Here is a 24,450-nt window from a genome sequence, read left to right as displayed (position 1 = left end):
CTCTCCCAGTCAGTTAAGTATGAGGTCAATCATCTATATAATAATCTGTTTCAGAGTACAATTGGGATCTAACCGGTGTCTCATCCGACCCTAAAAGCGCCAATTTAAATTCACCTCAGAGCCGAAGGTGAGGGTTATTGCGCACCTCGAATCTCAATTGTTCAGTGCCGGTGTAGTGTGAGAATTTGGGCTCTATGATTTACGCACTGTTTGGATGAATTGCGCAATTAGGTCAGAGATAATAAGGTCACATTAGGTAAATGAGAGCAGATTTCATATGAGAGTCCGAATTTCATATAACACCGGATCGTTTTGAAATTTGGTGTGCATCCATATATACGCATTCATAACTAAAACATCCGCAAAGTTTTAATCAAATCAAACGAACAGTAATGTTTTTGTGTCTGAAAACATTTACAATTTACTCCACGTGCATGTAAAAAAACGTCACCAAACACGGTCAGCAGGTGTAAAAAGCAATCCAAATTTCGACACACTGCGTTCGACACTGAGAAATTTGACATTTCAGGCAAACGAAACATCTGATTTTCAGCATTTTGTTTAAATTTGCGTAAGACATGTCCGGCAGAAAACTCGTAAAACGCTCAACCTCGCCCCGTAATGCTCTGCGGTGAAATTGGAGAAATGTTCGCGGTGGTTGTTGGCTGTTTCTGTCCTGCACTTTTGGGGTCAAAATGGGATTTATGAATATTCAATGCCATTAAAATAAAGCTTGCGTGTTGCTTTACTTAAATGTATGCGCTTTGCTTTCGTGATCGTAGGCTTGTAGAGGAAGTAACTTCAATAAAATGATTTCGCAATCATTTTTTGGTGGTACTTTTTTTCTTCAGTTTAACATCGTCCAATAATCAAATATATGCATGCTATTCAAGTCAGTCTTACTAAAATGAAATATAAAAAATAGCACACAAAAATACACGATCACGTGGGAAGATTGCGGGCGGGTTTTAATGAGTTTCTTTGCATAGTACAGAAGTCTTACTACATTCTCTAAATAGGTGATTCCATTGAAGCGTACCATAACGGGATTAAGCAAATCATTATAAGCAATTAATAAACATACATGTCTTTCATAAAAAAATCGACCACCCATCCTAAAACTTAGTTAACAAGTCCTCAAATTTGAAAGAACCCCGTGTTTATGACATACATTCCAAAAGGAAATTGTACTTCTTTTCCTCCCAAAACTACGGAATTTTTTACATGTATTTTAATTTATGGATGAAAAAAAAGGAGTCCATATGTAATAAAAACTAATGACGCTTGATTTTAAAATAATGTGATTCAAGCTTAATATACTGTTGAAGTTATGCTGTATAATAGTGAAAAAAAACATTCTTACTCTGTTCCTAAAATAGGATTAAAAAAAATTAACCCCAAAGGGTCTTCCAACCATATAAAAGGTGACGCTTAATTCAGAGTTGCATTTTTAACATTCTACTGTCCCAGATGGAAACGTTGACCCATTTCAAGGAACTCTTCAAACTGCATCTTTTATGTAACAAACCAGATCAATGTTCGATCAAAACACACCAGCACCGTTTCAACAAAACTCTCCCCCAAAACAGCCCCTATTGAGATTTATCGAGTATTAAATTCTTGTCTTGCTTTAAGTTCCAGCGAGATGGTCTTTGAAGACCAGTCTCTAGGTACCTTTGCCACGACCTATAACAATGCCCATTAGAGTACCCTCTATAAACCGCGACATTTCAATTTCTCTTTAACTGAGGCTAGTTGCTCACTACTCAATTGTAAGTAATGTTTGGAAGAAACTAATTGTATCTTTAAGTAATTCCACAAGGATGACACAGAGTCGAGTTTAATAAGCCTCTGTACTAATGACGTCACACATTGTTTACGTGTGTGCTTTCCTATGATGCTCAGTGGACCGTGGGCCCCCACTGGCTCCATAGGAAAGTGCATAAGTAAACAAAGTGTGACGCATTAGTACAGAGGCTTATTGTGATCCTTGCCAAAGTCTGAGTTCATATTTACGCAAATTTAATATACAAAATAACGCCCTTTTTATTGAAAAAAAATGAACCAACCACTTGTTGCTGCAGTTGTATGTAATATCTTAAGCGGACACAATGGCGACAAGACCAATATCACAGCTACCATAAAATGATTTACTGTTTACAAAGTTTATATTTAATGATAGAAAGTGATCCTCAAATGAACAATTACTCTGAAAGAAGTGCAAGATTACATTTTGATTTAACTGTGAAAGAACAGGAACCGTTAACCTTTTTATTACAAATTTCTACTCGACATTGTAATGACTTTCTTCGAGTTTATGGTTCTTTTATTTACTTTGACATCTCTGGGGAAATTATCTAAATCCATCATAATTATGATCACTGAAATAAAAATTACATGTCAACTAAAATCAAATGGACATAACATTACAAAGACGGATTTAGTTTGAATGATGTACTTAAATGATCTTTCCCAACTTAGTGTGAAGAGAACTATGGCGATCATGCACACAGTTATACATAGTTATACATAGTTATACATAGTTATCCATATACATGGAAGAACAGTTTAGAGCACAACTACAAACTGGTTAATATAACCGCACTTACCATTTAATGTTCAAAAACAGCAAACAAAAATGTAATAATTTGTATACCGCCCCCCAACAAGGACAAAGTACATGTACAAACTTGTGACTTCAAATTGTTTTCAAAATCACTTTACAAAATATCACAATTCAGCCTTTGCATCCAACAACAAAATGCAATAAAAACTTCCGAGATTGTACATGTCTGAGTATTGACACTACGCAACTAGACATTAAAGTATTCGTTGTTCATTGACAGCTGCTAGGAACCAGACCTTGGTTTTCTGTTCAAAGTACAAACGATCATTCATACGAAGTTCTCAAGGCATACATATCAACCCAGCAACACATTATGTACTATTTTCAATGTTATATTTCAATCAAGTTTCTCTAATATTCTACGCAGCATCTATCAGACTACAACCAGCAAGCATTCAGCTACAGTTAGAGGATTACCCATAACCATATAAGGGTTGAATAAGGCACGTCTTTAATCCCGATTTTCACATTAATTAAACTTTTTTTAAAAACTTTATTTGGTATACTTACGATTCAATTACACATCTTCAATCCTTTACTTTGAGCTACACAACAAAATTATATTGAACAGTCACCATCATACGCAGTAAATAATAATCATTTTAGATTTCTTTGTTAATCTCGATTTTTTGACGCAAACAGAAATATATAACAAACTCATTACCAAAGCCAAACCATTGTAATTCGTCTTTTAACTTAAAAATCTAAACTAATCTTACACTACTTTCTATGGCTTGGTCTACCTATAATCCAGAGACACTACTTAACTAACCAGTTTCTCACGTCTTTTAACTAGGTTTATAAAAGCACTGTTTAAAGTGTTCAGGTTCTATGGACAGCTGTAAATGAAGCAACTTTGTCAATGTACAGCAAGAGCAAAGAAATAGCTGCCACAAAACTGCCATCCACAGCATCACAAAACATGCAAACATGGTCACTTAATAAAAGAAATCATGAGTGAAACATAACTTTTTCTGAAGTAATGGCACTATTTTTCAGTTATGTCAACACATGTGGATGTGTCTACCTACAGGATAACTCTTGGAGCTGCGATGAAACTACAAAACTTAATTGTGCTCTACACAGCGGTGACATCAATATGAAGGGTTCTCTGAGCTTTACATCTCTGAACACTTTACATTAAAAAAAAAAAGTTTATCTTTTGTGAGTATTACTTGAGTCTCATAATTTTGTCATAGGACCACTCCTCACACATTCTATTTATTCAATCTCTTTGATCTTCGGCATTGTTTGATTTCCTAAGTAATCACAAGCAAAACTAACAAAGAAAGCATAACCACGCATACAAACCTTTAACGGTAAAAATTACCACACAGTTTATGCTACGAGTTTACAATTTAAAAAAAATTGAGTACGTCTCAGGGCATATCTTGTTAATTACAACTTAATTACAGTCCTTGAAACAGTTCGCATTTGACTACAACTCAGACCAATCATTAGCATAAAAAAAGTAAGGTTTTAATAAAATATTTTACTCCTTGCACCATGTGAATGCCACGTTAAAAGAAGTCACTTAAAGAGGAAACAAAAAACATAAATATTTCTAAGACAGAAATAGTGATTGAATAAAAGTTCAGTGATTTTTTCATCCATCTGAGAAGACAAGATTCCAGGAGAAGACAGTCGCTGTACTAAGCACCAGCTCCATTCCTTGGTAGGATTTTTTGGTTCAGGAGAAAAAAAAACTCATAATGAATGCCCACCAGAAGAGAACAAAAAGAAAGAACCTAAAGGGAGGAAGGAATAAGCCTCGGCAATAGTTATATCAACGCATTTATGAAGATCACAGCAGGGAATTCACGCCACACCACCACCTCAGCTTGTATATATTTCAATATTTTTGTTTTGTTTTTTTAAGTTTTATCGGTTTCGCTTAAACTGTTCAACGAAAGGCTAAACCTACAATCACCTAGATTTAAGAACAGATTTGCTTGGTGCTATCATCAATGCATATATTCTGAATAAGAAAACCAATATACACTCTTTTGCTACAAGACTAGTTTTGTTGGTTACCAACTAAAAAGTACCATGAATTCACCTTTTTATCTCTCTGTTTTTAATGTTTTGTTTTTGTATGCTTAACAAATCTAAATAATCAACTGCTGGACTACATGATAGTTGGTATCCTGCTCACAGATCACTCTCGCCATACAAAGCTGTTGAGAAGGACAGGTAATCTAGGGCACCAGGGATAGCGTCGGGTCCTTGGTAGGGTGCCATTCTTGCAATGCAGTACTCAGCCTGGTCTGGAGGAAGCTCCCGCATCAAGTCTTCTTTCGTGATGTAGTTCTACGGGATGGAGAATGCAAACAAGATAATGTAACTCGTGGATTCATAAAGACAAGACATGCATAATCAAGCTGGACCAGCAAGTCTAAATACAACAGAATGGAAGTAAACTCTATAGGTCTTTGGACTGGTTACAGTAAGAAGGAACTTGCAACACCGAGAACTTGCGAGAAGTCACAAATAATGGAATTCAAAGCTGTGTTGAAAGGAACACAATTGCAGTACACAAAAATGAGGATCTAAAAGAGTGGTATAACTGAGTAACAAAATACTTGAATGTTGGTCAATATGTCATCACAGGCCAGGGGCGGCGGAACTGGGGGGGGGGGGGCATTTGGCCCCCTAGATTTTCCCAAGTGCCCCTTTAGCGGCCATAAATGTGCCCCTTCGAGCATTAAAGTGTCCCCTCGAGATAAATCAAAAATGCCCTTAAAGTATCTCACTATTTCTTAGAAGTAACCATTCCCCCCCCCCCCCCCCCCCCGGCACTATTTGATTTTACGGAGTCAAAGTGTCCGGTGAAAAAAAACGTGTCGACATTTCAGCACGGGTTTGCAAGTGCCCCTTTTGGTTTGCAAGTGCCCCTTTTGGTTTGCAAGTGCCCCTTTTGGGTGCTGCCCCCCCCCCCCCCCCCCCAGTTTCAAACCCGTTCCGCCGCCGCTGTCACAGGCTACTCAGGTCTTGCTCCTGCTGTGCATAACGTGCGCAGCTTCTGGTTACCAGCAATGCAACCAACCTAAATACACTGGTTCTGAAAAGTTTATTAGAATTGTCCAGCGATAACTGACTAGGATGAGTTTGAGTAAAGTTTTTGCAGAGCTTTTAAAAAGTAACTGACAAACTTATTGTTGAAAAGCTCACTTAGTACTGGCACTCAACACCCTGCAAAATCATTCTTTCTGGCATGCTGTCATTTTGAAGAAAACAATTTCCAAAGATGTGTCAAGTGACACATTTTTGCAATTTTTTGTTAGTAGTTGGGTTGTAAATCGGCGAATCTGTGAATGGGTGTACGTAAGCATTGACAGACGCACCAGCGTGAGCCGTCTCTATTATTAGTCAGTTCATTGTGTGACATTGTGAAGCTGCAATCGGCTGACTGAGAACATGTCCTGGACGCTGATTACGGGCATATTTCAAAACATAACTCTGCAACTTTAGAATTGAAACCAAGATCCTAAAATACTGTTTTCTCAGAAAATACAGCGTTCAGAGCTAAAAGTTCATCAAGTATAGTCTGTAATTGCGACATCATGATTGCAATCCAAATATGTTTTTGTTACACCCACCTTATTGCCAGCGAGCACTTTGAATGATCCCTTGACCTGCTCTGATGTGTCCGTGTCGGTAGCCTCACGTGACATGTAATCCAGGAAGGCCTCAAACGTGACGTGGCCGTCATGGTTGGGATCCACGCTCTGCATGATGCGATCAAACTCCGGGTTTCGTCCCGACTTGTCATCGGGCGGGGCCATACTGAGGGACACCAGGCAGGACTTGAACTCCATGGGATCCAGCTTGCCAGAGTGGTTCTGATAAAAGAGAAGATGTAAACCTCTCTAGCATAATCAAGGAGTAATAAAATAACACATAAAAGTCTGCGGGACCTCGCTGCATTGTGCCATCAAAACTTGTGCATCAACGGCCAATTCTCAAACAATGAAAGATAGTCCCATTGAACCCTCACTTTTATATCATGCGGCAGTTGGTGACCAGAGAAGTGTTTCTAGCTGAAATACCTAAGGTGTAAGGGTTGAGGTTTACAAGTGAAAGTAGCATCGTAAACCAGGTTGCGTTTTACATTCTAAAACCATCCCGTTTTCAAGACTACAATATGATGGGGAACATGGAATCAGGCTAATAATTCTAATCAATTTAAAATGCAATGCAGGTCAAGAAATAGTGTAACAACTTTGGGCAGTATATTTAGGTCCAATGGCTAGAATTATAAGAAAAGGACAAGGCTGACAATGAATTCCTTGCACAAGTACCGGGGTACCTCCTCAACCAGTATACATCTTGAGTGCTGTTGCCAGAGCAAGCCAAGTGTTATAGCGAAGATATTACAGAGTAGAATGCAAAATTAACAGGTGGTAACTTGAGGTTTTACTAGGTTTGACAGGGTAACTCAGGGTTCAACCTAAGGTAAACCACGTACTTAATAAGCCAGTTCAGTATTCCAACTACGCATGCACACAATGATATGGGTCTCAGGTCGTTCGAGATAATCCAACGTGCATCAAAGGCAAATGAATGCGCAGGGAGATGAGCGCACGACGCTTGCGTGTTAATTACGAGCAGAACGAGCGTTTGCGTAGAATCGCGTAACATCACGTCAGCGATTTTATTCCAAGTGACCTTTGATCTAGACTAATACCGATCTGGCTTATGCTGCATTCTTCCCTAACACTGGTTGTGCATAGCTTGCACCAGTGCACACATGCAGTGTGATCTGCACTTGGAGTTCCCACAAGTGGTCAAAGAGCATTGCAGTTTATGCAGGAACTTTTATTTTGGTTGCAAAAGTCCAACATAACCTTTTCGGGAAAAGAACCTATAGTGCAAAATTATATTGAAATTGGAGGATTCTGGACTGTTAGGGCTATAGGTAATTCGCAATATTTGCAAAATATTCAAAAACAAAACTGCCAAACTGTTATGAAATATCCTACTTTATTGTAAGCATATTTAACAATTGTTGACTGTTGTGATGTGGGATATGATGTTTTAAACACCAGAGGGGCGGATAGCACCTTCTGCTTTGCCTCGGATGCTATGCGCCCCTCGGGTGTTCAAAACGTCATATCCCACATCGTAACAGTCAACAATTGCTTTGTTACAACTCTGTCTTGGGTTCTTTTGATTTTGAAGTAAAAATCACGCAAAAACAAACAACAGTAAACACAACAATCATGACAATCGAACAGCAACCCACATGCATGCCGCGTGCTCAAAACAGCTGATCGTCTGCTAGTTCGCTGCTCCCTCTCATATATGTGAAAACATGGTGAAAATAGCGTGGGTACCAACGATACAAGCTTTTCACACCGTATGTACCGTACGTACAAAGTCATAGCACACTCCCTGTGGGATATCATGTACCCACAGGGAGTGTGCTATGACTTTTTATAAATTAACACGTGATCGGTGTATGCCAATGCAAATACAGTATTCAGAGGAATAACAACTTGTATTGTTCCTTGAATTGGCAACATTTCCATTGGTCAGATTTTGACAAACTACCATACCTTGTCAAATATATTGAAGGACTGCCTGAAAATCTCGAACTGCTCCTCTGTAATGCCCTTGGAATCCCTGGTCAAAATCTGGTTCTCCAACTCATTGATGAGACGTCTTGTTGTCGTCACCAGCTGCTCATAGCCAACGCGGATCGTCTGATTGGACAACAAAATAATGAATATTCATTACACAGGTGTTTGACAGTGAACATGATCAGTTCCTGCAGCCTGAGCAGTCAACACACAATACATATTCATTGATAATGAAACTGACTGGAGGCATCAGGTAATCATAGCCAACACGCACAATCTGGTTGAAAAAACAAACACTGAATATTCACTAATAAGGAGTCTGCCTTTTATTTGCTGCTCCTGGCCAAGGCCTATTACTGGAGAACAATGAATATTCAACATTAACTGCTCAAAACTTTGTCTGATTTGACAACACATCAATATCCAAATATATAACACATTCCGGTACATATATCGCCGTGTCCGTTCAACAAGGTCGTATCTTCTAAAATAGCGTGTGACGTCATGAACCTGAAACATGAGTTGTCAATGTTATACGGTCGTATCTCGCTTAAAGTCCGAGTCCATCATTTGCAGCTATCCGAAAAGTAACTGGCGTAATTATTGATGAAAAACATACTTGGTTGAAAGATAGTAAGGGGACTAAACTCCCTGTGAAATTATTCATTCTAGCAAGGTGTCTTTTTGAAGAAATCAACAAAAGAAGGCCTTTCCAACGCACTTAAGAAGCACCGTTGGAAATTTTCGTTAGTAGTTCGTTTTTTTATTTGGCGAAGCGCGCGCAAGCGTTGACATGACGCACACGCGCGCGCAGTTGCTATAATTCGTCGGATCGGTGCGCGACATTGCGTAGCTGCAATCGGCTCAGTGAGAACGTGTCTCGGACACTGAATTCAGGCCCAATTCAAAACATGATTCAGCAAATTTTGATTTGAAATTGAGATCCTAGAATGCTGTTTTTCTCGGAATATACAGTTGAAGCTGAGCTGAAACTTCATCAGGTTAGTTGTTCAGTACCCTTCTTTAGATTTTGAGCACTTGTGTTGCTTCAAACGAACAAAATGCACAAATTCCAAATGATGGACTATATCTTTAAAATAACCCAGATGTATGCACAAAGTCATTGGACGTAGCACGGAGCGTATTTGAGAGGGAGACAACTTTGTTGCAGAATCGAGTTACGACCTTGTCGCACTGACACAATGTATGTGTCATTCTATAAATCTGGGGTCCACTTTTCTCCTTTCCCTGTCACATCTGACATCTATGATTTCATACTTCTATGCAGTCATCCTCCAAGAGTGATTATGAATAGGAAACTGTACCTACCCAACAAATACAAAAAAATTGTTTGAACTTATACTTAATGATACAGGGATAGGAACAAATGTCACATTTGGACCCTCCATTTCTAGACTGACACGCATTTAAGTGCCTTTCGTCTGCTAACCTACGACCTGACACTCCTGACCTGCTGAACTCTGATCCTTACCTCCATAGTGTACTTGGTGTGTTCATTTTCAAAGATCATGGCTTCTTGAACCGATTGGTTGTACATCTCCAGCTCGTCCATGTGAGCCTTGTAATCCACAACCTGGGGAAGAGGATGACAACCCGTCAAAATCACTGCACAGAGGAGCATGTTTTATCAATAACCGAAACCTTACACGTACGTGATTGGGTGAAAGTGCAAATGAGCTGTAACCAAATGCCATCACAATGTTCAGGGTGACGAATCCCTGCTCAACTGTGCACTATGCTGTGGCTCTTGAAAACCCAGATGCAATATGAACCTCAGTCGCTCGTTTAGAATATTTGGCAGAACTAGTGAAACGACTGACCAGTGTGCATCTGATAAAATGTCATGAATGTACTTATACTGTGTTAATTATGCAAGCAACAGACATTGTTCTAGAATGTAATGTCAATGTTTTAAAAGGTAGTGCGTATAAAAAAATCTAACTTTAACTTGAGGGGCTGTTCTTCTAATACCAGAAGTTAAAATACATGCATTTCCCCTATTTTGTCAATTCAAGTTGACACTGAACGCCTGAGACTGACTACGATCTGTTTGAGCTCTGATACAAACGTCTGATACATCCTTGCATGCACATTTTATGTGACCCGCGCGCCAGCAAATTGGAGCCAACGTTTTGAAACTGGGACGCCATCGTAGACCACTGGTTTAATACAGGATAAGTATTATTGATCGGCTGCTTGAGCCTGCTAATGTCAAGGATAGTTCATCATGTTTACATCGCTTACATGTACATCTTCAGTTTACCGAAGGCACGATAATAGAAGCTCATTCAACAAGTCTGGAGATCATGAAGCAGTTGTCTTACGGATTTAATCACTCAATCTCCACAAATGACAGAGGCTCCCTGGGCGTGTGTATGTTTCAAAGAATAATCCTGTGCAAGTACATGTATGTCTTACAAATTTCACATTTTATTGAAGAAATTAAGTCTAAATATTTTGTTAACGACTTACATCCCTCTCGATCCTCTGGAGACTTGCAAGATGTTCTTCCAGTGCGCCGCGCTCCATGTGCAGATTGTTCACTTTCATGGTCTGCCCTTCGATCCATGGCCCGACCACGTTGGCCTTCTTGGCAAACTGGTAGCGTAGACGCTCGTTGGCTGTTTTAACAAGTGCTCAGGAAAAAATACAATAGCAGGAACGTTGTTTGAAATCTGTTGGTTTTCACCCTCATGCAAATTAATACTATGACAGTTATCACCGTTTGACTTCATCATCACATTGGTTATTCATTTCAATCAAATCTGAAGATACGGCAAAAGGGTTGCCTACAAGTCCTCAAATTCCAACTCAAAACTGCAAAAACTGACTAAAAAAAATTTCTTCTCAAAGATATACATCTGTGTCAACATCTTCAAAATGCAAGGTTATCCAAGATGTTCCATCCAAACGATAGTGGGTCAATTTATGGCAGAAATTGTGCCTTCTCCTACCACTAGAGGGCAACATTTCCTTTGAAGGGACATGTAATTCTTAGTTAAGGAGTCTTTCAAGGATACATTCCTGTTTCAGGAGTTCAGACTGCAGGGCCTGGTCTCTCTCTGGAACTAGTTTCAGTACTTCTTGCCATTTGGAGACAATATCCTGGAAAAAGGGGACAAACAAGAAATTATTACTTTTGGTAAAAAAAAGAAAGAAAAAAAATACAAGTATCCTGCTACTTCTACTCACAATAATATTTTTCTTTGTAAGTTAGAATTAAATATGAAACCCCCAAAAATCAAATTAGTATTTAGATAAAGTACAAATAATCTACGATTTACTGCAGCGTTCAATCTTGGTGGGTTCAATCAAGCTTTTTAGCAATAACGTAGGCAATATGAAACAGAAACATCAAGCCCCAGAGGTTGGAATTAATACGGTGTAATGCCAGACATTGAACGACCATTTGCCATATTTGACAGAAAAAACCTGAATGTTCTCAATCAAATTTTGCAATGTGATTACATTCTACATGTAAGTTTGCAAAAGAATTTTGTACTGTGTACTTAGACAAGTTGAAACTTATTGAGTAAGTTAATTTTGTCTGAGCAGTTTTGGGTATAGTTTCTCACCCTGAGCATAGAGTTGAAACATCCCAAAAGCAGAGAATCTCTTGCAAATTCAATATTTACGTATTTCTAAGTTAACCAAAACTAAATTCTCACAAAACCAAATTCCTTGCCACCGTGGGAGCTATACTAACCTGTACAGTGAGTGTAGTGTACGGGTTGGACTTGTCAATATCCAGGTTGTGTTCAGCAAACAGATTCTTGATCTTGTTGCCAATCTCCACAAGTTCATCAAAGGCACTCTGGGCATCGTTCAGCGTGGCCTTGAATTCTTCATGCGGTTGGATCAGACCCTGAGAGGAATGAAACAAAAGTTTTTTAAAAATCAAATAAAACCGATGGGCTTCCAAGCTACTGAAGTCATCAAGATATTGGTTGGTGGTTTATGCTGCAATGAAAATTTCACAATGTCACACAGTTTCATTGTTACATTTGCAGTTAACCTGATGTATCCTCTCATCATCAAAAGTCAGAATAAACTTGAGTAAGACAAAATCAAGTCAGCCTTAACCCTAAAGGGGCCGGGTTATTTTGACCATCTCTCAGCTGGGGGGGGGGGGGGGGGGGGGGGGGGGGGGGGGGGGGGGGGGGGGGGGGGGGGGATTCCCCCCCCCCCTAAGATCTCGGCCATCGAGCGACGAAAAATTTTGAAACTCGGCACATGCATAGAGCAACTCTTCCTAAACATACCCAAGAAATTTCATGACTATAGGTCAAAGGGTTTTGGAATTAAGGCTAATTAATTATTCATATGTACGAATGGCAATTCTGCTCTGTGTACATGACGTATATGCGAAAATTCAGTTTTCACGGCGCGTGTCTGGCTTGCAATAGTATGAGTATGAGGCAATCTCAATATCTTCTCTTAGATCATAATGACATGATATCTCCACAAGGCACCAAGACTTTGTGCACTACTTCTCTCCTAGACCCTTCAAAATCCACCAAAAGCGGGTGAAGGATTGAAAGAAAGGCGCAGGCCTGCCACTTCTACCGGTACAGAATTTACCAAAAGTACTGCACAGTGGCAGATTTGAAGGAGTCAGGAAACATCCCTGCGAATATGTCTAAAAATAGGAGAATAACTAAGGCACTATACATGTACTGTTTGTTCAAGAGGAGGAAACCCAAGTTCAAAGACGTGTTCCCCATGCTATTTTTTTGAGTTTCTTGTCAAAAAATTGATTTTGCAAACGGTTTTCCTAGCAGTATAAAGTTATTCACTCTTGAATGAGACATCAAACAAAACAAATCTATCAACATTTAAGTACTGACTTATTTCTTCCTAAAATTTGAATCATTGGCTGTCAGAGAGAAATTCTGCTCTCGTAGGGCGGGTTTATATTCGTGCGCAAAATGAAAGCCCTTTTTTAAAGGGTTGCAGAGGCTTAAAATCAGTTTAAAGTAGTTCTTTTTTGTTGAAACAAAAAAATACAAATGGAAAATTTGTTTGGGGGGGGGGGGGGATTTTTTTTGAAGAGCACAGGGGATGCAAGTTTAAAGCCCCCTTTGTTGGGATTTAAGCCCCCTCTGACGTTACAATGATAACTTACTCTGATCTCATCCACAGTATGCACACTGAAGACATCCACCAAGTCTTCGCTGGCTCCTTCCATCCAGTTGTTGAACGGCGCAGCTTTCTTGGCAAAGTCTAGGAACAGGCTGTCTACTCTCTGCAAAAGATCTTGTATAGTCTGGAGAAATAAAAGACAAAAAAAAAATGTTTGCATTTTCACTGACGTCCATCTGTAATTGATCTGTTGATGGGCCATGGACAAAAAGAAGAAAATTATGCATCAGATTGTTCAAAGTATTACCAAAGTATTAATCTGTATGAAATGATCAGAGGAAAATTACAGTCAAAATTTTGACAATTCTGTTTGACACATAACGGATTACAATTTTGAAAACAAAACAAAACTGAATCCCCTCCAAAAGACCCCCCCCCCCCCAAAAAAAACCAACATCCTTTCTTGGTCGATCCTCACTTTCAATCTCTGCCAGGAACCATACATGTAGCAAGATATGTGACAGAGGGTAACACCCCCCCCCCCCCTCCCCTTCTGTGTTGGTCAATGTGTTACCAGAATCTCAGGAATTCTTGTGAGATATCTAGGGGGATGTGTATTAGGTAACAATAGTCCAGGGCGTGTACAGGGTATAGGGAGATTTGAGGGGGGGGGGGGGTAACCCTCTGTCACATAGCGTGCTGATATACCCAGTTTTAACAGATCATATCACATAAACTGCACATCACACGCACAAAAGGTAAGACGCAAACAACAGCTTACTTCCAATGTCTGCCGGCGGGCTGAGGTGAGATTACCGAGTCGGTCCCACTGATCACAGATAGTCTGGCATCGTGAGTTGATGGGTCCTATGTCATGGTACTCCAGGAGACTGAGGATAAGCAATGATGAAAGTCAACTCAACTATGTACTTTATAAATACAGGCCTGTAAGTACCGCAGTTATTCTACAAATATACCATGACTTGTGGGTTGACAGTCGATACTAGCTCCACGAGGTATTGGAAGTTGACAAACTAGTTCCCGAAGCAAAGCCTTGAAATAAACGATGTTATCGTATCTAACCGAAATATTTACACCATATTACATGTTTCTTTGTTTCCACCTTATACATATTCACCATAATTTTGAGTTATGCATCAGTTATCCCGACTAAATGTTGCTGTACGTGTGCCACCATTTTTTTTCATGCAGCAAGGGAGGCGTTTGCACATGTGCACTACCACCTATGAAATAGTTCCAGGATTGCTTGAAAAAAAACAAGAAAAAAAACACATGTGTAGTATTAAAGACTATTGCCGGGGTAATCCATGCGATAGTCAATTCACATGCGTATTTAAAGGGAATATACATCATTTGCTTTTGCTGTAATTTTCAGAAATGGATGGAATTGGGGGGTTGGAAATATATAGCAAATATAGTTACACTGACTTTGTTGAGGTTTTGGGTTCGAAAATGCTATAAAAACCAAGAAAAACAATCATTTTCCTGTAGTCTGGTTCCCTGACTCCATATAAGAAGAAACAGAGCAGTTTACATACATTGGGGAATTGTAAGGTCAGGGAACCAGTCTAGCTGGCTTGTACCCGTTCAAAGGTGTGTAATCGATTGCAAACAAGTGCGATGGTCAATTGGGGCCAGTATTTGAAAAAAAGCCAGTTTTATCCAACGCTGATCGGCCGATCAGCGTTGGGAATTGACACAAAAATAGCACTTTTCTTGAAAATGACAGTATACCAGGTGCCATGATTTTAGAGGATGCTTTACACTGTCATTCACTAACAGTCCAGCAAGATATTTCAAAACGATTTGGTAGTTTTATTTTTTGATGTTTGCAAATGTTGTATTTTCCCTTTAACCTTTGCGTGATTCCTTGCATGTACGATAACAAAACTAGCAGTTGACACTGTATTTGATTTGATCAATTTTGCTATGTTCACAAGTGAAGAGGCTTACTTCATTTCTTGAGCAATAGCTGCGATCTGTTCCACACGATCTTGATGGGCTGCCAGGTCACTCTCAAATGCCTCATGTTTCTTCTTCAGGGCCTGTTCCAATTCATTCATGCAAACAGACAAGATAAGCAAATTGGCAAAGCTACAATATACAAATGAAATAAACGTTTTCAACAGATTCAGTGTCAGTTGCAACAATCAATTCTCTCTCCACTTACAATATAAATGCACCTCTGTGTAATAAAATCATCAATCTCAGCTGAACGCCACAGGAATTTTTGAGACAATATGCAGAGTCCTTATCACTGTTCTGCACATACTGAGCAAGCTGGCAATAGTTTGCAATTACCCGGTTACCAAGAAAAGTGAATGCCACTGCTTTCCCTCAAGTTGTTTATCTTAAAAAGTTTAGTAGGACATTGTAAAATATTAAGATGCCCTTATTATTTTCTACATTTTGTGACTGTGTTTGGTATTTAAATCGGTCCTTTATAAAAAAAAAAATCCCAACAAAAACCTGTTCTCAACTGACAGCAACTGAGTTCACCTGAACTCTGCTGAATTCCGAGTATGTTGAACAGATTGTATTTTTTGTTAGATGTCACAATTCTCAGGCGTGAAAAAAACACCTCTCTAGATGAATTTTTTTTATTCAGTAGACTTTCCAACATTAGTGTTGTTACACTGCTTGACTATGCAAGATATCAAGAATGAAGCGAGTCCCTCATCAACTCATTAGATTTCTCTCCTAGCAATTTGAAGGTTGTGTGGATTGGTCGTACCCAAGCAAGCCTTAACTCTTAAAACACAAAGACCTTTGAACAATAACATGTTGGTGAAGTGCAAATTGTTTATTCTAACGAGCCAGCCCAACTTACATAGATTTCGTTGAGCTTGATTCCAGAGTAGTCATTGTTCTCCAGATCAGGCTCCTTGCCTTCAGCCCATCCCTCGTGGATTTCACACTTATGACGGAACTTCCTGGCCAAGTGATCCAGACGCTCAAGTCTGAATTGAATCAAAATAAGATAAACACATTCAAAATAAGTTAATTACTTGTGTAATAACTGGGCCCCATTCCCTTACGAGTGAATATTGCTTTGCAAATTTATTGACCAAGTAACAGTAACAGGGTTTCACCTTCTCATTTCTGCTAGCAACCAGTCTTCAAAGCCACGCTCGGACTGCTCCAGACCCTTCCAAGCTTTGGCAATGTCCTGTTAAAAACGTAAGACACACAATATCAAGTTAGGACATACATGAGGATGACATCTACAAGGAGATATTTGACAACAAATGAGCATCAAACAATAAACAATACTATCCAACATGTTTTCATGGATGAGTAGACTTGTAAACTTGGAGAAAAAACTGAATATTGAAGTTCCGAAGACCCTTATGTGGCTGCTATCGTCCATACCGTATGTTGAATAATGAAGATTCTAAAAGCTATCCAATCTTGGTGCCTGTCATGGAATGAATGTTACACGCTATGAAGTTTTCGAATGAACATACATCTCTGAACTGATTCATGAACTTGCTCAAACGATAAATGTGATTCTGTTTACAAGTATTTGATTTCAGTAGTTTAAATTCATCACTGGGTTGCAGCTAATTCTAGTGACCGTTTTGCAAAATGCAACTGGACTGTTTTTTTAATAAGGGCTGAAAACTGGACTAATACTTCCAGCACATTTGTCAATAATCATAGCTTACATGAAGCTTGTAAGGGTCTCTGGTACACATGGAGGCGAATATTGGCACATTTTGTAAAGGTAGATTTTCCTTTCTTTTCTCATTTTCCTGACTCAATGATTCTTTTCAGAGATGTAACAAGCTTACTTTGTCACTGCCTGATCTATTATATCTTAATATCCACTGAACCTTATTTACTGTTTTATTTGACTGTGAATATATTGCGCCTAGTATGCCATCATTTTTGGAGAGAAAAAAAAACTACTGATACCTCGCGATGGTTAGGGCCCAACATCACCAGACAAAAAAAGGCATTTTGTTTCAAATACTACGGAAACCTTGTTTTGTATCGAGAAAAATGAAGATGCATCTTCATAGTTTTCTCAAAAAGTATATCTACTGAGCTGACATTTTGACAGGTAAGTTTATTAATACCCTGATTCAGATTTATTGTATTGATGCTTGAATCAGCAAAAAAACACACTACTTTTTTTTTGCGAATAGTGTCTATTACCTTTTAATGGGAATTTCTAACAATTTTCAAACTAGCATTTTTATCCTTTTTTTGTTTTCCAGTTTTGGCAAGACTGGCTGGCAACAACTCGTGGCAGATTATCTAGGTCATCCAGGGAGGGGGTTATCCTCCAGGGTTCAGCTTTACATGTGCAATAAAACTTAAGTTCTGTTAAGTGGACAACATCTGGCAATCAATCAGGAACTGAACTTCTCTTTATCAATTCAACAGTTCACTTCCTCATTAGAAACAATAAACATTACAAATGTAAACCAGGATATATTTCATGTTTTATGGGTGGAGTAAGCATCTTGCCGGAGTGATGTACAGACTAACCCTGTGTGTCTTATAAACAGCTTTACAAATAAAGCCATTCAAAAATGTTGCCAAATATTTTGTCTATATACAAATGAACCTTAACTCTCTAATCATTTCAGCTAAGAGATTTCCTGAAAAAACAATATGCAGGAATTAACCTAATGGAACTTTCTAGGGACATCAAATCTGAAGTAAACAGTGCCCGTGCTCTGCCTGTCTAAATCCAGAGAAATTCCACAAAAACCTCCTGGTGGCTGATGGAGGCTCTTTGATGATTTGGGTTAATTCTTTCACTTGACGTGATTTGCATTTTCATAACATCTGCATTATCAGAGAATGCCATAGTTTTGCCACATTGCCCACATGCCTCCATTAGGCTGATCCAGAGAGGCAGGGGCCAATAAAGGCAATACCCCTCAAAACACATTTTTTTTTTTTTTTTGTATTTTCAGGCTCCCTTGCAAGCCATCAGCAACACATACCTTTAATACCTCTTAGTACGTGTAGTAATATTACAATGTGGAAATAGCGCAAGATACTATACACCTAATCCCCTTACCCGTTTCGATTCTTTTTTTATATACAATGTATATTTGAGCCCTTGTGCCACCCCCCCCCCAATTTTGTTCTAGATCGCCGTTGCATGCCTTAAGTCTAAGAATGTGTGCAGCCCAAGTGAGTGTGGCAGTGTTGTAGGCGAAGCCCATCACACACCCAAAACATGTCCATGCCAAGCATGCCTAGTCATCCAGTCTCGAGCCACGTTACACCAGCTACACGTATTAAAATGAAATTTGACACAAGCAGTCTGTTGTAACTCTTCATTCACTGGTGCTTGTGATCACACTTGCTTATTAAGGACTTTCGATTTTAAGTTTGTGACTGGCCAAGTAATGCACTGAACTACAGTATTGGAGTGTGGTTCATGTGCAACCTGTCTTCTGACTCTATTTAGCAGATCAGTTTATGAAGAGCATTCCACAGAACCAAAATACCAGGTATAAAGTGATGTGTATTAACATACAGAGACAATACATGCATGTCTTCCTATTGGGGGTAGCTAGACAGGTCTGTTGTTCAAAAGCAGCTTGGTTTTGTAGTATCATTTGGCATGGTATAGTTTCTGCTTTTTACCAGAGCAAAGCATGACACCTACCGAGACCATTTTGCCTTCCTGTGGGATGTAGGCAGGTCTGTTGCTCAGACGCAGCTTGGTTTGCAGGGTGTTGTAGTTAGTCTCCAGTTGTCCTTTCTCCTCAGTTTTAGGAGGCTTCTCTTTGCCGCGATAATTACGGAACTCATCCAGTTTATCCTACATGAAGCAACATCAGAGTGGAAAATAAAAAAAAAAATTGACCTTTGAATGTTTGGGATACAAGTAGCATTTTCTCAGTAACTTTATTAAGTCAATACACAATTCTTCCTTTGTTTTCATCTGAATAAATAAAAAGAAAAGAAAGGAATGTCAGCAATGGAATGAAAAGTCGGGAATGAAACTTGGTCTTATATAAAGTGTTGGGTAATTCCCAAAAATAAAATTCTCATTCCCCCCCCAACTTTCTCTTTAGCAATATCTGAAAGCCCATCTTGTGTATTCTGTTAAAGGAAGTTTGCCTTGTAATGCAAACATACTGCAAGAAGCTTGCTCTAGTGTCTGCACAAAAACGTGGCAAATTTCCAGTATGCAGACTTCAAGTACAGCAGACATTGCATACAGTGAACATATTTGAACACAGTTTTTAGAAGCACCATCTCATTGAGTCTACACGTAGATGTCATACACCTCTTCATTAAAACAGGACAGAAATTAGAAGTGGACATGAAGTTGACTATACCTGTACAGCAGGCAGACTGTTTTCTGACAGAGTTCTATCCTCAAGCCATGGGCGCTTACGCTTGATCCACTCCAACAACTGAAGGAATTTATTAAAAAGGTACATGATTGTCAAATGAAAAACATTGAACCATTTGGATGCCAACTGCCAAGTACACAATGATTTCAAAAGTTAAGGGAATTAACCTTCATCATTTTGATTGGATAACTAGATTATGGGGTAATACATGTATGTCAACGAATTAAAAAAAATAAGTGACAACTTACGGTGTGAAATCAATTCTACCTTTAAAATCAGAAAAAAATTGTTGCAAGTTCTTTGTCTTTAAACTTTCACATAGTATCAAGTCCCACGTAAAGTAAAAAAACAAAAAAAAATCTTTAATCCTGTAAAATCCTCCCAATTCTCATGAGTTTTGAAGGATCTGGGAGGGCTAGTGTGGACAGTTATTTTAGGCTTCATGAGGAAAACGTCTAATTTAATTCCTTGAAAGCAATTTGAGGCCCTTATTGTAAAATACCAATTTACAGAAAACACCACTGGTTTTCTTAATCAGTAAAGACAGAATTGCGGTCCTCAAGTCTTCTACTCACATCACTGGCCAGTCGATCATACTCATCCATTAGTCGCTCATTGTCTTGGTTCATTCTCAGTACTTTGCACAGACGGTTGGCTGCATTCTCTGCCTGTAAAATTGAAAGAAAATCATCAAGGCATCAAAACGCACATGGGTTTGCAGGGCATCGCACCTTTAAACAATAAGGAGGGAATATGTCTAACAACTAGGGCCAGAGGTAACAGAGCATACTGTCCGAAATGTTGAGTTCCCTCCGGTTCTTTTCAGAACCACACATACTCACACAAGAGATTTACCACATGGTGCTACCGCAAACAACTTATCTTATTACCTTTTTACTTTGCAAACCTTCAAATCTCATCTAACAGCTATGTAGGATGTTGACTGAAAATTGTCCATCGGTGTTTTATGATTGGTAGTGCACTTTTTTGGCCCTATTGAACCAATTTGATTGGTCTTGCACACTGCTGAGTTTAATGTCACATCAACAAAGAATGCCGTGGTCTATTATGTGTGAACAGTTTCGCCTCTTGACCGCCTAAATTTTGACCAATCAGTGGGCGCTTTCTAAATCGGGTCTGCAGTCATTCACCTGTTGTGCGTCGATAGACAATGGATAAAAAAAAAATGTGTCACACACTCTGTATCATGTTACGCGATATCGCGCCCGGCTGTTTTAGTATTACAAAACACTGCATTCGAATTGACCAATCAAACCATTTAGTCCTAATTTGGGAATGTAATGACGTCACGATTCAGAAAAGTCGACTCCGATTGGCTGGCGTGCGGCTTGCATGTATATGCATGTCAAGACATATCAGACACTATACAGGAGATTGGCTCCGTGGATAACGAGTAATACTCAGACAACAAATTTCAAGGGTGCCCTATGCACAGACCCCGAGCGACGTACCTGTTGAGCTCCTGCAAATGCATGGTAGTAGCAGGAGACATAGGTCATGATGGAACGCTCATCAGGCTTAGCGGTGTTGATAATATCTGTCAAGTAGGACAAACAAGTATTCAAACAATCTGAAGCATCAAGATCTAGTCACTTGCACTGTGTAGAATTCACTAGACTCCTAACTGGTACCCACCATCATGACCAACCATCACTCAACAGATTCTTGTATGCTAACCAATATCCAAATCCAATTTCTTTTGTCTTGAGTGTTGAATTCTATATAACCCTCATGTGGTAACCGCCATCATGATCTGTTACCTAACCCAACAAGTTTGTGTTGCACTCTACATAACACTAACTGGTACCCCATCAAGATATGTTTTCTAAACCCTACATATGCGAGGAAATCAACTAACCTCAAACTGGTACCCACAATCAAGACATTTGTGAGTTAACTCAATAGAACCCTAACTGGTACCCACTATCAAGATATATTACATGTTTCTAACATGTCGAAATCAACCAACCCAAAACTGGTACCCACTGGTAGATCTGTTATCTAACCCTATGTTTGGATCTGATATCTGACCCTATTCATAGAACTCAACAGAACCCAAACTGGTACCCACCATCAGGATCTGATATCTGACCCTATTCATAAAACTCAACAGAACACAAACTGGTACCCACCCTCAGGATCTGATATCTGACCATATTCATAAAACTCAACAGAACCCAAACTGGTACCCACCATCAGGATATGATATTTGACCCTATTCATAGAACTCAACAGACCCCAAACTGGTACCCACCGTCAGGATCTGATATCTGACCCTATTCAAAGAACTCAACAGAACCCAAACTGGTACCCACCCTCAGGATCTGATATCTGACCCTATTCATAGAACTCAACAGAACCCAAACTGGTACCCACCCTCAGGATCCAACATTTTGGGAATGTCCAGGTACTTCTCTGCCACTTCAAAGGCAAGCTCCAGGTTCTTCTTGGGATCATCCTGAATGATTTAAAAACAAAAATATCAAACTTCAGATCTATTACATGTAGATCTTGGCATTTATGTATGTACAACGTACATGTACTGGTACATGTAAAGCCCCACTGTGATAAGGTACATGTATCTGTACATGTATGTATCTGCTGCTTGATCTAAACTTCACCATAAGGAAGGAAAGAGCCAGATAAATCTTGGTTTCCCCCTTTCAGTTTCACTTGAACAATAAATAAATAAATAATTGTTCTTTCACTTTGGGTATACATGTACATGTACCTTGTAACAAGCCTTTGGCTTCATATATTATTTTTCATAGACGTGTAAAATGTATGTTTTGTACGTTTTATGTTATTTTTTTAACATTATTCACAAATGAAGACAATTAACCCATGTTTATGTCTACTATTGCACGTGTATACACGTACCGGTATTCAGTGCCATTATGATTTTCCTCAAAAATCATTTCAGGTAGTGGCATCAATCTGACATGGTTACAAGCTTGCCATCACCAAGATGTTGTGTATTAACACGATTAATGTGTGTTTTTACAATGTAAGTGTACTAAAAGATATGTCAGTGGGAATCAAATTTCCATGTTGTTAATGTACACAATCAAATTAGGTTTTGCCCTTCACCGACGTTTAAACACTGTATACTCAGTGTGTTACCTCCCGAGTGAAAGTTGGAAAAAATCACTCGGGTGGGACTCGAACCCACGACCTCCTGCTTTCTAGTGCAGATGTCTTACAGTGTTATACCATGTATACTGTTTAAACATCGGTGAAGGGCAAAACCTAATTTGATTTATATCACCCCGACGCAAAATTGCATCTTATTAAATGTCCACACAAAAAAACCAAATTGAATTGAATTGAACTGAATATTACTCTGCTTTGTTTCTTTAATTTCACTGGATATGTTTTTTGTGTCTGTCAATCATTAGCCCGAGACTTAACGCTGTGTTTACCATGTTTACGTGAGCCCTTTGGAGCCACAACTTTGCTCAGTTTGGCTTCTCATAAGAAAATGAGACCGCACCGAGATTTCAGTTTCAATGATTTTCAAGAGGATTGAAATTTACGTTGTTAATGATTCTGCTATCATTGTTTAGTTGGAAAATTATTGAAAACAGTACTTGTGGTGCTTATTGTGTATCAAGACATGCATACAAAGCTTAGAAACAGCAGTTCAAGCATTACATGTACAATGTACGGTACCTTGCTGAGGCTGTTGTAATCAAGGAGGTCCGGGCGATGTCTGTGGATGAGGGCACAGAACGCCAGGCCGTCTTTCCAGCTGATGGAGGAAAACAATATGTAACACAATGAGTATGAACGATTCAAAATAGCAGAGGCGTGGTCAAATGCATCAAAAGTCAGATCACAAGTCGATCACAAGTAATTGAGAATGCTGTTGATTATAATTTGTAGCAACACATGTAACTGGACACTTGATTTGAGCCTTGCGACGGACTTGTGAAGACATGATTACTCCCGAAGCATTAACACTCAACATGGTGCAAAGGCCAAAATTCATCACAGTCAATGCTGTTATCATTGTGACATCACTATGCTCCTGCACAAAGAAAAACCCACCAAATTTCATGCGCATACTGAGATTGTGTCTAAAAATGTCATTTTTGCTGATGACAAGGCTTTTACCAAAAGTTTTTTAATAAAATTCCATCATCTATTGAATTTGAAACTCCATCACTTCTATACAATATTATGTACTTGATTAATTGCATTTGTTTGTACACATTTTTCATTTAACTCAATTACCAGTACATCTCGTATGCTTAACAAACCATGACCTGTAGTTAACCTTGCCTGCAGTTTTCATGTAAACTTACAATGTACGTACTGGTACGTGTACATGTACATGAATGTCAGGGGTACCATTTTCCTCTTCTAAGACAAGCAGGAAGTGCGAGTCTGAACTTTAGCAGCTTGAGGGTTTTTTGGCAGTATCGTTTCATAGGAAGAATTGGGTGAGGCCTACTAAAGATTCTGAACTCTCAGTATCTAAGTTTACCTCATACAAAAGTCACATGTTAACACCGCTACATGGGGTATGCCTTGTGCATTGATATTCAGAAAAGGGATAATATTGAAACTTTGAGACAATAAACAATTCACTACATGTACATGTAAATTAAAATTGAGATTTTACTCAAGGGAGAATATTTCACATCCGTCTAGAATTTTCAATGAAAGATGGAAGGCTGGTTTTTATTTTCCTTTAACATAATTTAGTAATCCATTAAGCAGGTTAGGTTAGAAAATGCAATTCATAAACCTACATGAATAT

At 38.9% G+C, this 24,450-nt stretch overlaps 1 protein-coding gene across 3 annotated transcripts in view; it reads right to left on the bottom strand.

Annotated features, from left to right (window-relative positions):
- Positions 1-4,474: 4,474 nt before the first annotated feature.
- Positions 4,475-24,450, bottom strand: part of LOC119743574 (alpha-actinin-4-like) — a 39,529-nt gene continuing 19,553 nt past the window's right edge. For all 3 annotated transcript variants that reach the window (XM_038219995.1, XM_038219994.1, XM_038219993.1), the window contains exons 5-22: positions 23,358-23,436; positions 22,062-22,143; positions 21,137-21,222; positions 20,240-20,332; positions 19,647-19,724; positions 18,968-19,123; positions 16,425-16,501; positions 16,163-16,292; positions 15,286-15,377; positions 14,093-14,201; positions 13,355-13,495; positions 11,936-12,094; positions 11,250-11,334; positions 10,702-10,850; positions 9,701-9,802; positions 8,185-8,331; positions 6,226-6,468; positions 4,475-4,936 (exon numbers count right to left, since the gene is read on the bottom strand). In XM_038219995.1, the coding sequence (XP_038075923.1) occupies positions 4,778-4,936; positions 6,226-6,468; positions 8,185-8,331; positions 9,701-9,802; positions 10,702-10,850; positions 11,250-11,334; positions 11,936-12,094; positions 13,355-13,495; positions 14,093-14,201; positions 15,286-15,377; positions 16,163-16,292; positions 16,425-16,501; positions 18,968-19,123; positions 19,647-19,724; positions 20,240-20,332; positions 21,137-21,222; positions 22,062-22,143; positions 23,358-23,436 (2,167 nt within the window). In that variant the 3' untranslated portion in view covers positions 4,475-4,777. The remainder of the gene's footprint in view (positions 4,937-6,225; positions 6,469-8,184; positions 8,332-9,700; positions 9,803-10,701; positions 10,851-11,249; positions 11,335-11,935; positions 12,095-13,354; positions 13,496-14,092; positions 14,202-15,285; positions 15,378-16,162; positions 16,293-16,424; positions 16,502-18,967; positions 19,124-19,646; positions 19,725-20,239; positions 20,333-21,136; positions 21,223-22,061; positions 22,144-23,357; positions 23,437-24,450) is intronic.

The sequence above is a fragment of the Patiria miniata genome, unplaced genomic scaffold (assembly GCF_015706575.1).
Source record: "Patiria miniata isolate m_02_andy unplaced genomic scaffold, ASM1570657v1 HiC_scaffold_6, whole genome shotgun sequence".
Lineage (NCBI taxonomy): Eukaryota > Metazoa > Echinodermata > Asteroidea > Valvatida > Asterinidae > Patiria > Patiria miniata.
Note: the sequence above shows the minus strand (reverse complement) of the source record. Positions and strands in the feature narration are given on the sequence as shown.